Source organism: Eurosta solidaginis, chromosome 5, assembly GCF_040869045.1.
Source record: "Eurosta solidaginis isolate ZX-2024a chromosome 5, ASM4086904v1, whole genome shotgun sequence".
NCBI lineage: Eukaryota > Metazoa > Arthropoda > Insecta > Diptera > Tephritidae > Eurosta > Eurosta solidaginis.
The window spans coordinates 143,197,670-143,213,030 of record NC_090323.1 but is presented as its reverse complement, the minus strand read 5'-3'; the positions used below and the strand labels follow the sequence as shown (position 1 = coordinate 143,213,030).

Sequence of the window (15,361 nt, the reverse complement as noted above, 5' to 3'; positions counted from 1 at the left end):
TGAAACCTCAGAGACAGGTTAAGACACCGTGACAGAAGAACAAAAGGGGAAAAAATTCCGTTAGGTGGCGTACGGATCAAAAAAATTAGATAATAATTTGGAAATATGAAACGGGGTTTTAAGTAACTTCTCGATGAGCTAGAGGCTAAAAATTTAGAGCTTAATGTGAACTCCATGAAGTTACCAGAGTTCTTTTGTGAGGTTATGTCTTACCTTTGCCACGGTCCCAGCACGTTGCATGCATCTAGCTGTCGTTTTGGAGGGCGCCGCCTCCATACCCTTGTCTCTGTAATACGTGTGGTGGCTATTATGGTGTTTGCCCTTGATATTTAGGTGTCTTTTTGACTCGCAACAAATAAATAAAAGCACCCATATATGTAATACTCCTATATTGCTAATAGAAAATGCTCGCAATGTGTTTTGAATTCGAAATCAAAACAAGACAGCCTATAAAATTTTTGTGATTGTAGCAGCATAAGTGTGACAAGAAAAAATTTAAATCTAGGTACATTCGATTATTGAATACAAAAACAAAAACGTTTAAACAGCAATATATCGGCACTCTGATGTTTGGGAATGTACCTAGCCTTTTGTAGCAATATAGGAGTATTACATATATGAAAGCACCACTTTCGGTTTATTTGATTTTATTTAATTTATGGTACACTATATTGTTTTTTTGGGGTTTTAATAAAAAATTGAGTCCGCCGCGATGTCCAGCCAAAATTGTAATGGCCGCTCGATTTTTTCGAACCGACCTCCGCGTTTCCAACTTGTTTCAACACCTATTGTCCATTCACAATAGACAACAGGGTTGCACCACGTTGTAAACAGGGTGAGATTATAAGGCTGCTGTTACACCATCCCCCTTTTCGAAAAGAAGGTTGAAGTCGACCAGTTGATCAGGTTTGTCGGCTTCAACTTTTTTGGGTGAATTTTACGTTCAAAATTTTGAACTTTTGCGGCAGATATATCTAGGCTAACTTTGTTAGTTTAACTAATTACTATTAGTAGTATTTTAACCTACATATTAACGTATATGACTATTAGTATTTTATATATAATTTTGTTTGTGTTTCTGTTTTTTCTTTTTTTTTTTGTTGTAAGTTAACTTAGTTAATTTAATTAATTACATTTATTTGTACTTATAGTTGTTATGATTAGTTTTTCATTTATTGTATTAATAGTTTATATATACATATATAAATTTTTTTTTTTTTTGTTTTCTTTGTAATTCAAAATTTCATTTTCATCGGTTTTGTATAGTAACTTATACATACATTTTCTATTTGTTTATTTTACTTATATTATGTATTGTTTTCACTGTTTGACATATTTTCATTTAAATTTGCTTTTACTTAAATTAAGTATGGGTTTAAAGTATGATAAATTTGTATTTAAATTTGCTTAGATGTAGTGTAATAAAATTATTAAAAAAAAATGTTTTTGCCTATCTCAAAATGAAATTGGGTACATCCGATTTTATTTATTTAGGTACTTCTCTTATGCGGTTTTTATGTACCGTTTTGTATTTTTTGATTTCGTTATCAAAAATGGTTACATTTACACCGCCCATATTTGCTACTAAATATGGACCCTGATATATGTTTTTATGTTTTTCCCGTGGTTCTTTTTGAACCAAAACCATATCGTTTATGTGCATTTTTGTCGTATGCATCTTTATTTCGTATTTTGTGTTTTTCTGCTAACTCTTTAGCGAAGGCGTGGCATTTTTGCATTCGGTACTTTACTTCTTTTGAGTAGTTTTCGATATTATAAATTGGTTCGATTGTTTCTTCTTCAGTTCAGATGGCACAATGGCCTTTTTACCAAAAACTAGTTCAAAAGGGGTTTATTATCGAATACCGTATTTGGCGTTGTGTTATGCCAAAACCTAAAATATTTCAAATATGTATCCCAATCATAAAAGGAATCATTTAAGTACGCACGTAGGTACTCGTTGAAAACTCTATGGTTTCTTTCGACAGTTCCTACGGTTTCATGATGATATGGTGTAGAAAATTTGTGATCAATATTTAATAAACTGGTTAAGTTTGCAAAAACTTCATTTTTGAATTCAGTGCCTAAATATGATTTAATGGATTTCATAGCACCGTGTATTAAAATGAAGCCTTTGAATAGTGCTGATGCGATGGTTTTTACTTTTATCCGGTATTGATATTGTAGCTAAGTATTTTGTCGGAACGCAAATTGTGGTAAGCGCGTACTTATTACCATATCTCGATTCTGGCAATGGGCCTATTGTGTCAATTACAACAATATCGAAAGGTTTATTAGGAGTAGGGGTTAGAACGAGTTCTTCTTTATTTACTATTTTGACTTTGTTCAAAAGACATTTTTCGCATTTCCTAACATAACTAGCTATGTCTTTTGTCATGTTTTCCGAGTAAAATTTGTTTCGTAATTTGGCGTATAGCTTTTTCGTTCCACAGTGACCTCCAGTGATGGGATCATTGTGATAAATTGCTAATCATTTTGATTTTTGTTCCTGATCAGTGATTTTTTCAATTGGATCCATTAAAATAATTTTTAGAAATTGTAAAAGCTTATTTCCTCTTTCTTGAAAATTTGTAATTGTAATGTATTTGAAAATTAAATCGTTTTTTGGCTCGAAAGTAAAGTATCGAAATCCTTTATTTCGTTGGAAAATTCAAAATCAAGTAAAATTGTTCGTTTATGCTTTATATGCGCGCATATTCTTAAAAAATTTTTGTTTTTATCATGAAATATTTCTGATCTAATACGAGGATTTTTTTTTAAAGTTATGAGTGAATTTTGTCATAAACGTTTATTGTTTGTATATTTTCACATAAGTCTATAATTTCGATAGAGCCATTGAACTACAAACGCCACGTTTATCTTTTTTCTTACTCATAGCCCTAATCTGAACTGCAAATATATTTTTGGTTGATTCTTTTATTTCGCCAATGGTTATACGAGAAAGTGCATCAGCTCCTACATTTGATTTTCCCTTTATGTACTCTATTGTGAAATTGTATTCTGCCAACTCAAGTCTAATTCTAGAAAGTTTTGAAGATGGGTCTTTCATAGTGAATAAATAGACTAAAGGCCTGTGATCTGATATAAAGTGATTGCCATAAACGTATGGTCTGAATTGCTTAATCGCAAAATAAATGGCTAATAATTCTTTTGTTCTGCCTCTTTGAAAGATTTTGACGCATAACATATGGGTAAATCGCTGCCTTGATGTTCTTGGTTGAGTATTGCCCCACATCCCGTCTTAGAAGCGTCTACTGTAATGGTAAACTGTTTGGAAAAATCTGGGTATTGTTATATCTTTGGTGACATTAGGGATGCTCTTAGTGCATCAAAAGCTTTATCACATGCTTCGTCCCAGTTAAATTCTACTCTTTTTCTATTCAGTATATTCAGAGGTGCTGACAGAGATGCAAAGTTTGGAAAAGCTACAAACCTTCTTACGGCGTCTTTGTCTGTTGGCTTAGTATAGTTACGAATTGCATCTATTTTTGTATCGTCTGGTGACAGACCTTCAGCTGAGCATTTGTGTCCTAGGAATGTTACTTCCGGTCTTAATAAATTACATTTATTTGGATTGAGTTTAAGGTTGAATTATCTACAAGTATTGAATAATTTAAACAAATTTTTAATGCGATGGGATTCGCTACAGCCGATGGCTATAATGTCATCTACATAGAGAAAAGCTACATTAGGTGGAATTCCTGAAAATGCGATGGTCATCATTCTTGAAAACGAATTTGGTGCAATGTTCAAACCAAATGGCAATACCTTCCATCGATACGCTCCGCGATCAGTAGAAAATGAGGTATATTGCGTGAATCTATGTGTAAAGGTATTTGGTGAAATCCAGAAAAAAGGTCTAAGATTGAGAAAAATTTGTCTCTGCCAAGATTGTCTAAGATATCATCGATTCGTGCTAATGGGAATTTGTCCGCTATTAGTTTCTTGTTAAGTGTGCGAAAATCAACACACATTCTGTACGCTCTTTCCCCGTTGATTTTCTTTTTCGGAACTAGGATAAGTGGGCTGTTGTAATTAGAATATCTTTCTTCGATTAAATCATTACCTAGTAATTTTGTAACCTGTTTGTTAATTTCTACCCGCTGATAATAGGGTAGACGATAGTTCTTTATATACACCGGTTCGTTGTCAGTTACCCGCATCATAAAAATTATTTAACGTCATTTTATCGTTGTCAAGCGCGAATATGTCAGCATATTGTATGCATAGATCTAAAAGTTCAGATGGGCATCTGTTGGAATTTGATCTTTTAAAATCGAAGTTATTTCGTTAATTCGCTTCTCATCTGACTTAGTTTTGTCGATTACATAGACGTGATAATTTGATAAGTTTTCTACTTTAATAGAATTTTTATGTACGAATTGTACATCACTTGTTGTATTGATTAATTTTATGACTGGGTTATCGGAGTTTTTAATGCATCTTGCGGTAAATACGCCTTTTTGTATTTCTTGAGATTCAACGAAAAGTGGAGTTGTTGAGTGACCTAAGTCGAAAACTCGAAAAACTTCGCATCTTTGTGGTATAATACAAATATCTCTTTCCGTTCCGTGTAGGATTGGCATAATGACTTTTTCTTTATTGGATTTAATGAGATGCAACTATTTGAATAATTTATTACACATTTGTTATGATGAAGAAAATCTTTACCCAGTATACCGTCTGATGGAATATTGAAGTCATCGTTTACCACATGTAAGCTATGTTTGACTGGATTATTAGAAAAATGTGGGTCTATGTTTATTCTACCTAAAGTAGGAACAGAATTTGATGTAACGCCAGTGATATTAACTATATCGTCATAGTTAATGGGAATTTGCTTATTTAAGTAATCAAAGAAATATCAGCCTGCGTATCTAGTAAAAATTTGCATAATTTTTTAGATCCGGTTATATAAATTTCGACAAAATCCGAGTAATTTAAATTCACACAGAAAATATTTTTAGTATTTATTCGCTTATCTCCTCGTACCTCAGTGTTCGCTGCTGAGGGGCGCCAAGTATAAAGAGCGAACGTTTGCAATATTTCGCGTATTTGAACTTCCGGCGTTAGTATTGGTTCTGTTTTCTAACCTATTTTGAATGTTGCTAGTGTTACGCGAATTACTATTGCTTCGATTGTCGTTGTTTTGCCTATTTTGATTGCTATTATTGTATCTACCGTTATTACTGTTGTTGTACCTATTGAAATTATTATTGTTATTGAACCTATTGAAATTACTATTGTTGTTGTATCTATTAGGTCCATTTTCTCGACTTCCTGTTAAAGGGAGGATTAGTTAACGGGCAGGTAAATTTGTTGGCAAGATAAATTCTAGTTCATTTTCTCAACCTCCTGTTGAATAGTTATTTAATATTTTTGAAAAGGTGGTAGCACTGCGAACGGAAGGAAAAGGAAATGTCAAAAACAGCTGTAAAAAAGTAAATAAAAGTTAAACCTGTGTCACAAAAATAAATAAAAAATATAAGTTCTTCGAACAATTCGCGTTTTCAATCTCGTCGTGAACTGAAAGTGAAACATTTTCAACAAATAATATACAAACCACTCACGGGAAGTGTTAAAATATATGTATAAAATTTTCGTTTTATACGCAAATTGAGTTGCAAACTCATACAAGTACTATCGGGCTAATAACCGAAAAAATTAACTTCAAAAATTACTATAATGTTTTAAAAAAATAAATTTACAAAAATGTGTAAAATTAAACATACATAAAGCTATCGATTTATGTACATACATGTATACCGTTGTGGAAAATAGAATACATAAGGTCCCCGAGGACAAACGGAACTTTAAAAAAAAATTTTACCAAATACATAAATGTGTGAGCTAAAAGGATTGGACTTTTTGGAAGTGTGAGCTAAAAGCATTGGACTAGTTAAATAATTATATAGGTAATAGTCTAGTTGAGGGGTCGACTGCTAATACGCTACCAAAAATATCGAGAGAGGTGTCAAAAGACGCTTATTAATCTCGAGAACAATAAGCCGGTGGCGGAAAAGAAAAATTTTATCTATATCCGGAGATATTTGCAGTTGTGTTGTACCCACCAAAAAAATTGTGCATCACCGTGGCGGTAGCCACGGTTATACCACACACCCGGACTTGGCATGGCGTAGCCCAGGGTTATTTTTTATAAGCGCGGCCGAAGGCCGCCAACGCAGAAAGGTATTCTGCGCAAAAATAATATTGATCCCACCCCCGGTTTCGGAGGTACCCGCGCAAAAATACTATGGATCCCCCCCCGGTTCTATACTATTATATTGTCGATCCCATAGAACACTAACACATTCGGGTAAAAGATTTCACTAACAATCATTCTGCCAATTTGCGGCAGAAAAAAAGTGACGAACTTTGTGTGGTAAAAAGTTCGAGCCGCAAGCGAAATATGGAGGAAGAGAAAATGAACCTTGTGCTACTACAACAAGAGTTTTATAGGGGTGAAAACACGCGAGCCGCTGAGAAACATTAGATAGAAAAGCTGCACGCTGAAGAGAAGCATAAGCAGGAACTCATAAATCTTCAGCTAAAGAATAAGTTGCTAGAGCTTGAGCTAAAGGAAAAAATGGCAAAATATTCTACCAAATGTAAGAACACTGATTTCCAAAATAACAAAAATTTTATATAATAATAATTTTAGAAAATTTTATTTCATTATCTTTTCAGGAAATGTTTTTCTCATCGGTCTTGCGCCGTGCTAACAGTCCATGCAATCCGAATGAATTAAATGATATTATTGACGAAATCGATCGCTTATTACAGTAAGTTTTTAAGGACAAATAATTGATAGAAACAGTTTTTACATTCGGCTTAAACTTACGTGAAGTATCCGTACCGAATCCTAATAACACAGCTTAAAATTTAGCGGTTCGCTGGGGAAGGCTTCTATAATGCCACCGGAGCGAACATTATATCTTGGTAAAATGTCGGAAATATATATTTTAAATTGATCATGGGTCAAAACAAAAGTTATACGCTAGTAATATATTTACAATCCAATAGTGGGGTAAGGAAAAACTGCTAGGTGTCTTCAATGATCGCACTTCTCGCATAAAAAAGCAATTTTATATATTATGTACATAATGAAATGCATCATGGTTATCAAGATTAGTTGGAAAGCAGTTGGGGAGTTTTGTAGTTTCAACTCTGACTATTACGGGTAAGGTCATGTAGTATAACTTCACTTCGTAATTAACTTTTAAAAAAATAAAATATAAGGCGCGATAACCTCCGAAGAGATCTAAGGCCGAGCCTCTCTTCCAATTTGCGTCGTGTTCCTCTTGATTTTCCCTACAAATTGGCCGGACGAGACCTAAATGTTTTATGCCGACTCCGAACGGCATCTGCAAGGCAGATGACTTTTCACTGAGAGCTTTTCATGGTAGAAATACACCCGGAGCGGTTGCCAAACACTGCCGGGGGGCGACCCCGCTTAGAAAAATTTTCTTCTAATTGAAAAAACTTATTTCTAAAATTTTGATGTTGCTTTGCCCGATGTGCGAACCCAGGGCATATGGTGTGGCAGGCGGAGCACGCTACCATCACACCACGGTGGCCGCGAATTAACTTTTGCTTTCCGTTAAAAAAAATACGGTGCCATTGAACGGAATCGAATCTAAAACTGGTCACGTACCATTCAATAACAACAACAAGCTTCAACCAGAAAAATGTAACCGGATGAGGGCACAATGTCGAAGCCAGTTTATCCTCAAAAATTTAGCAGGGATAACAGAACATCGGTTTTTAAACTTATTTCAAAATTATTTATAGTTATGAACTTTATTTATCAAAACTGTCTCTTGACTAGAAGTTGCAGATGTTGAATTATTTTACATGGATATCTGAGAATTATCTTATTCATAACCGCCTGACTGTGCTAAACGTTTTGAGTAAATGAAAATTTTAATTCTTCCATTTTCAATTTAGTAAAAACCAAAAACTTATAAAAATACAACTGATTGTGGAGTTGTTTGCCCATGAAGAACTAGTCGCCGAATTGGGTAATCGATTGCGTGGTTTGGTGCATTTAAATGATAAATTTCTTAGCTACCATGGACACTTTTGTGCTTGGAACATTTCCAAATGGATGTTGAGAAAGCGCGCATATTTATCGAACAGGAACCAAATACGGAGGAATATAAAAATCGGTTAGCACTTAATTCTCGTTGTCACGATTCACATGTTCTAATCACAATGAAGTTAACCAATGAAACAAGCATTAAAGATAAAACAAATAATTATTTTGAATTACACTATTCAACGCTGCCAAGCTCATTTAATTTAAAAGTACTCGCCCCGGTGGTATGCCCTGGTTATATATATGGCATAACTTATCGTAATAATATGATGGCGCCCAGTTTGCCTGAAAAGAGGTAAGTTGCAACTGAAATATCTTCAGCTTATATTCAATACGCTCTATCAGCAAAATCACAATTTTTTAGGAGAGGAAAAAAACCGCCTCGTAATAGTGGGTAAAGTGCTATAGTTATATATCGAAGGCGTGTTTGTTCGTTCTCAAAGCAAATATCATCAGAAATGTTAACGGGTATTGCCCAATAAAAATCGTTTTCGACATACATAGATAATTTTTATGTAGGCAAGTTTATGTCTACCTATCTCGACCGCTTCCATACCATACAACCCAACATTATATGAATATTTGTAGCTATAACACGCTATATATAAATATAACTATATAGAAAGATTTATGGAGGATTTCGCTTTTGTAAAATAATTTCATTGCTGATAGCGAAATTTTGAAATGGTATTAATCATTTGAGTCAGGTTTTAAAGCTGGCAATAATATCAATGTGAAATGTGAGTCAGAGATCAATTTACCAACAAAAACTTATTTTCGTTGAAACTTCTGTTGGAAGGTATTGAATATTAGGCGACTTTATAAAAAAAAATAACTGCTGAATTAATCTATTATTTGCAGCAAAACCAGACCAAGCGCCGGCAAACCATTACCAAAAGAAAAAATCAGTCCCAACAAAGATACGCCAGCACCATATTGCATACACAAAACGAAACTTCGAATATGTGGACGATGAAGATTCCCAGAGTTCAAACTAACCAATAACTGTGAATTTTTAATATTTAGTTTTTATGCAGCTGTTGTTTTAATTGTTATTTATTTTCATTTAAATATGCTAGTATAGTATTCTTCTACGAGATAATACAAATCCATTGCTATTTCATCACGTAATTTCATTAATTTCTTATCACATTCCATTTGTTTTGAACGAAATAGTTGTGAGTTATTTGTAATTGCTTCATTGACTGAGTGGAAATCGTTTAGTATGAGATATTGTTTAATATCTGATACAAGCTTCATTAGTGATTCGCCAGCGCGCACTGGAAGAGAGAAAAATTGATTGCTGAGCTAACAAACTGAACAAAATTACAGTTACCTATATTTGCTGCACGCACTTGCATTTCATAAGTGTCTTGCTCGCATTGTGTTGTTTTCGAGATTTGTGAATCACCTTCACCGCGCGCTAATTTAATAATTTCTAAAATGTATTCAGAAAAACATTGTTATCGTAAAATAAAGTAAAAATTATTATTTTTCAAGATACTAATAAGTAACATAATCACAAACACTATATGCATATAGAATAAACAATTCGAAACCGATCATTAATCGAGTTACAGATTAATATATCTGTCATAGATAGATAGATAGATAATTAATTGAGGATTGCACTGTGACCATTGGTCTATTATGCCCTCAGCTGCTTCACAACATCTCATCCAAGCCAACATCTCTGATGAACCCTAGCAGTTCACCTGGTTTGAGAGATTTTATGTGAGAATGATCTGGGCATATTGAGCCCATGAACTTAGCCCTACGCCTTGAGATTGCATCAAGGATATGGTCCGCCGTCTCCGCTGATCGATCACAAAATCGGTATGTGTTGTTCGATATTATACCCAGATCTTGCATGTAGCTGTTTAGTCTACAGTGTCCTGTAAGAATAGCTGTTAGCATTCTTAGGTTATCTTTCGAGAGGCCTATTAATGCCCTGCATCGAATTGTGCAGTAACCCCCTAACAGAAGCTTAGATTGTCTCAGGCCTGGCATATTACGCCATTGCTCTTTCCTCTTTCCCATTTCTTCTACTAATAGATGTCCCCAAATTTACTGCGGCCAGTGCTGATTTTATTTCAAATGCCGAGATTGCCTTGAGGGCGGCCTGACTGAGTCTGGCAATTTTTTCATTGGAGTATTTTCGCTGAAGGTTCAATATCTCTGTCATAGTCTATGTAGAAAAAAACAAAAGAGCCCTCAACCGCTCTATTAGCTATGTTATTTGCTCGCGTTCATTACATTACTTTTGACAAGATCAGCAACGTTTCGATCAATAGTTTTGCTTTGGCAATCGTTTCTACTACAACGGGCGGTATGGCCTAGAAGGTTTAATGTGGCCATATTAGTCGTTCCCGAGATGGTCGGGCTAGCACCTTTATAGTGCTTTGTTAGCGGAACGTACCGGATCTGTATCCAGCAAAGGACCATCAACATCGATAACACACCCCAAAACATTCGGGGAGTGTCTTTATCGTTAATACAACAACAGCTATGTGAGCTGGAAGCATGATCGACAGATGCTGGGATTTAGCGCAGAACATCCAAAGATGTATTAATGTCCTGAACAATATTTTCACCATACCAAAACGAAACTAAAAATTTGTTTGGTAAGCGTTAAAAGGGATTTGATGCCTTTGTGCATACATAAGAAGCTGATTTTTGGCAATTTTTTTCATACAAATTTATATAGAAATTAGCTAAAATTATTCTACTGAGGCTAAAGTTGATAAAAATTGCAAAAAACTACCTGTACGCAGACATATGCTGGCGAGTGTATATTTTCATGCACATCCAAAAACCTGGCAATATGAGTGCAGCTACAATCACGCGAAGGGGTATATGATTAGAATATAATGTAAAATTAAACCCATCCTGTTAAGCTGGTCTTGATAGCCTGTAAATAAAATTATAAATAAAAACTTGAATTTAGAAAAAATAATATAGTATTTAGGCCCGGGTTTTCAGTTAAAGTTTAAACTCCATTCAAAGTTGACTAGAGTTTAACCCTGCCACTTTGACTATTTAAATCAAGATAGGCAGCAAAATTTTTTGAAAATGAACAAAGTGACTAATAAACTCCAGTCAACTTTGACTGTAGTTTAAACTTCAACTGAAAAACCGGGCATTTGTATTTGAAATTTACCTTGCAAAATAGTCGCTTATCAAAACAGTTCTCGCAGTTGAGTCTCCGTCGGTCCTAAAGCTGGTTTCAGGTTCCTCTAAAATTTGTGATGGTGATATTTCAATATCTATTGGAGGAAGCGGATCTTTCGCAGATATAGCAATGTTATGAAGAACTGCGCAAGCCGATATAATTGCCATAACGGTGTCCATTGATACTCGAATCCCCATAGATAAGATTGGAAAACGTCGTTTCCAAACTCCGAAAGTTCGCTCTATGGTGTTCCGAGTACGAATCTGGGACTCGTTATATAACCTTTCTGCCGCAGATTGTGGATTTAGTAGGGGAGTCATCATATATCGACATTGTTTGTAGCCACTATCCCCAAGGATCATATAGTCTTTAAAATATCCCGTATCCAGTTGGTATTTCAAACGGCTACAGTTGAATATATGACTGTCGTGAGCAGATCCTGGCCACCTCGCTACTAAATTTTGAAAACGTAAGTTTGCATCACACACCGCTTGAATATTGAGTGAAAAATAACCCTTTCTATTGCGGAACATTTCCGCATTTTCACCACCTGGTGATTGCACCCTAACGTGGGTACAGTCAATAGCCCCAATAACTCTGGGAAATTTTGCGATTTTATAAAAATCGAATACAGTTTGCTGCATGCCAGCTGGATCAGGGAATTTCACCCAATCTTTAGAGAGTGATGCAATAGCATTGGACACTTCTCTTGCTACTCTGCATGCCGTGGGTACGCTTACTCCACAAAAGTCGGCCACAGTTATTAAAAAACTTCCTGTTGCATAAAACCTGAGTGTTAGCAAAAGCTTAGTTTTTGGTGTAACATTGGTTCGTCTGAAAAATATATAAATGAAGAGTATTAATTGCTTTTTGTTTTCAGATAAATGAAGTATAACAAAGGTTTCTAGCATAGTATTGCTACCTTGTAGAATAGTTTTTTAAGCCACAAAATCAAAGCATTTGGAATTATAGGCGTTAGCAACATTTCAAGGCAAAAAATGTTGCCAAGGTAATTACGCCATGAAAAAACAAGTTCAAGACGTGGAAAGGATTGAATAAGATGGGATACGATGATAGGAACATATTTTTCATTCTAGGCATTGAAATTGCGATTTCAAATGGTTTCTAGGCCACTTGCAACATTTTTCACGCGTGAAGACAATACCCAGCTTTATGCTTTGCTTTTTTGTAGTGTTATTTTTGCTATTGTTGTGGCTTTGAACTTCAATAGAGAATGGAGACAAATGGGCAATGTGAGTTGTTCGAGTATAAAATGGGTTAAGTAAGCTGGGAGTGGCTTCGGCAGTGGGGATAACATGGACGTAGCTCATAACTATGTGGTAAACATTTGCTTTTATAACATTTAAATATTTGATTTAGGTTTACCCCATGGTCCTATGCTTTGTTTAAGTTCAGATTTGGATTATTCGTGGAATAGAACCTTTATTGCTATTGCCACTCTGGAGCAAAAGAATATTCAGCAGAAACTGTGGCCTAAAACCAAACCTGGTCATGGGATCATACACAGCAGTCATTAGATCAATACTAACGGAGGCACAGCAACCAAGCAGTTGCTCTGGAGTAGCAAAAGTAAACACTGCTATTTATAACTTACCTATTAGTGCTGGGCGTAATAGCGCTTTCAATGCGACTTAAAATATCCATGCAGGTGCATTTTTTCAACCGGAACCTTTTCGTGAATTCTTCCTCCGTGTACTCTTCAAAATAATCCAAACGGTTGCGAAAAGTCCTCTTGGCTATAGTTCGCTCACTTGTTTCCTCATATGCTTCTTCCAGTGCATGCACATAAAACGCACGTCGGTTTTCCATAGCAATTTTAATTTTATTTATTTTCTAATTTTCTTTCAAAATAAATTCACTTGACAATCAGCTGTTTTGTGGTTTTCGAGCCGATAAATTTTAAAGGCTGGATTGACTGTCTGTTAAATTTGTCGACGGGATAAACAAAACAAGCACTACAGAAAACAAAATTTCGTTTGAAGAAGAGATAAATTTTAGCACGCAGTCGAGAAAACGGCCCTTAGTGTTGTTATAGTAGTTATTTCCTCTATTGTTGTTGCGAAAATTATTTTGATTGTTAAACCTTGATCGAAAAGCTAAGGGCTTACACCCCCCTTGCCTCAGGATCATTTGATTTTTTAGGTCGTTACAATTCAAATATTTGATGTTTTTATGTCTATGTTGTTGTTGTAGCAGTGCTTCGCCCCACCTAACAGCCGCGACCGATCACAAATTGTCATCAATATCCTCTAACGGGAGTCCAAGGAAACTTGCTGTTTCAACAGGGGTGGACCATAAGAAAAGGGGTGTTAGAGGCGTTGGTTCCACATTACAATTAAAGAGATGGTTGGTGTCATGTGGGGACACATTGCAAGCGGGGCATACATTTTGTATGTCGGGCTTGATTCTGGATAGGTAAGAGTTTAACCTGTTACAGTATCCAGAACGAAGTTGAGCAAGAGTGACACGCGTTTCCCTGGGAAGTATGCGTTCCTCTTCCGCGAGTTCTGGATACTTTTCTTTGAGTACTGGATTCACCGGGCAATTCCCGGCATAAAGGTCCGACGCCTGTTTGTGAAGTTCACCAAGGACTTGCTTGTGTTTTTCCGCTTCATACGGCTGGGTTCTCAGGTGCCGTATTTCCTCAAAATGCTTACGGAGATGACTCATTAAGCCCCTAGGCGGTGCTGGTTCATCAATCAGATGTCTGTTGGGATGCCCAGGTTTCTGGGTATTCAACAGGAACTGTTTGGTCAGCATCTCATTTCTCTCCCTCATGGGGAGTATTCTCGCTTCATTATGCAGATGGTGTTCTGGGGACATAAGACAGCCCGTGGCGATTCTGAGAGCAGTATTTTGGTAGGCCTGTAGCTTCTCCCAGAGGGTGATTTTTAGGCTTGGCGACCATATGGGTGACGCGTAGCACGTAACCGGCTGGCTAATTGCTTTGTATGTAGTCATGAGCGTTGCTTTATCTTTTCCCCAAGTAATGCCAGCGAGGGATTTGAGGATTTTGTTACGGCTCTGAATTGTCGGAACAAATGCGGTTGCGTGCTCACCAAAATGTAGATCCTGATTAAACGTCACACCCAAGATTTTGGGGCGTAGGACAGTCGGTAACGTAGTGCCATCGACGTGGATGTTCAAAATGGTCGACATTTGGGACGTCCATGTTGTAAATAATGTCGCGGAAGATTTAGTCGGTGATAATGCCAGGTTTCGCGAGGCGAAAAAACTGGAGAGATCAGGGAGGTAGCCGTTTATTCTATTGCAAAGCTCATCGATCTGTGGGCCTGGGCCTGTGGCCATTATTGTGCAGTCATCGGCGTAGGAAACGATTGTGACTCCTTCCGGTGGTGAAGGTAGCTTAGATATGTAGAAATTAAACAAAAGTGGGGAGAGGACACCACCTTGTGTCACCCCTTGTTTAATTCTTCTTGGTTTTGATGTTTGGTTTCTAAATTGCACCGATGCATGCCGACCACCCAGATAATTTGCGGTCCACCTTTTAAGACATGGGGGAAGGGTAGACCCCTGCAGGTCTTGCAGTAACGAGCCATGGTTGACCGTATCAAAAGCTTTTGATAGGTCTAGCGCTACGAGTACTGTTCTATGGTGGAGGTTTTGATTTAAACCGCAATTTATCTGGGTGCTAATGGCATTTAGCGCGGTGGTAGTGCTATGGAGTTTTCTGAAGCCATGCTGATGACAGGCTAGCTGCAAATTTGCTTGGAAATAGGGGAGCAAAATGATTTCAAGCGTCTTTGCTACTGGCGATAGGAGAGATATCGGACGATACGACTCTCCTATGTTAGCTGGTTTCCCAGGCTTTAGTAGCGGGACCACCTCGGCCATTTTCCCTTTCGGGTATGACAAAAGGTGGAAAGAGACAGGTTGAAGACATGCGCTAAATATTTGAAACCCTCTTTCCCTAGGCTTTTAAGCATCGGCATGGCTATGCCGTATGGGCCCAATGCTTTGGATGGTTTAGCACTACCAATGGCGTCCTCAACCTCTTTAGCGGTGATGGTGATTGGTGACGCGCTGAA

General features: G+C 36.5%; 1 protein-coding gene and 1 pseudogene across 1 annotated transcript; one reads left to right on the top strand and one right to left on the bottom strand.

Moving 5' to 3' along the window:
* The first annotated feature begins 6,369 nt into the window (after positions 1-6,369).
* Positions 6,370-9,237, top strand: LOC137252580 (uncharacterized; annotated as a pseudogene).
* A 1,700-nt stretch (positions 9,238-10,937) lies between these two features.
* LOC137253833 (putative nuclease HARBI1) lies at positions 10,938-13,192 on the bottom strand. Its single transcript, XM_067791357.1, has 3 exons — positions 12,907-13,192; positions 11,280-12,125; positions 10,938-11,030 (listed from the first exon to the last, which is right to left on the bottom strand). The coding sequence occupies exons 1-3, from the start codon at positions 13,119-13,121 to the stop codon at positions 11,012-11,014; spliced, it is 1,080 nt and encodes a 359-aa protein (XP_067647458.1). The 5' UTR covers positions 13,122-13,192; the 3' UTR covers positions 10,938-11,011.
* Between the last annotated feature and the right edge of the window lie 2,169 nt (positions 13,193-15,361).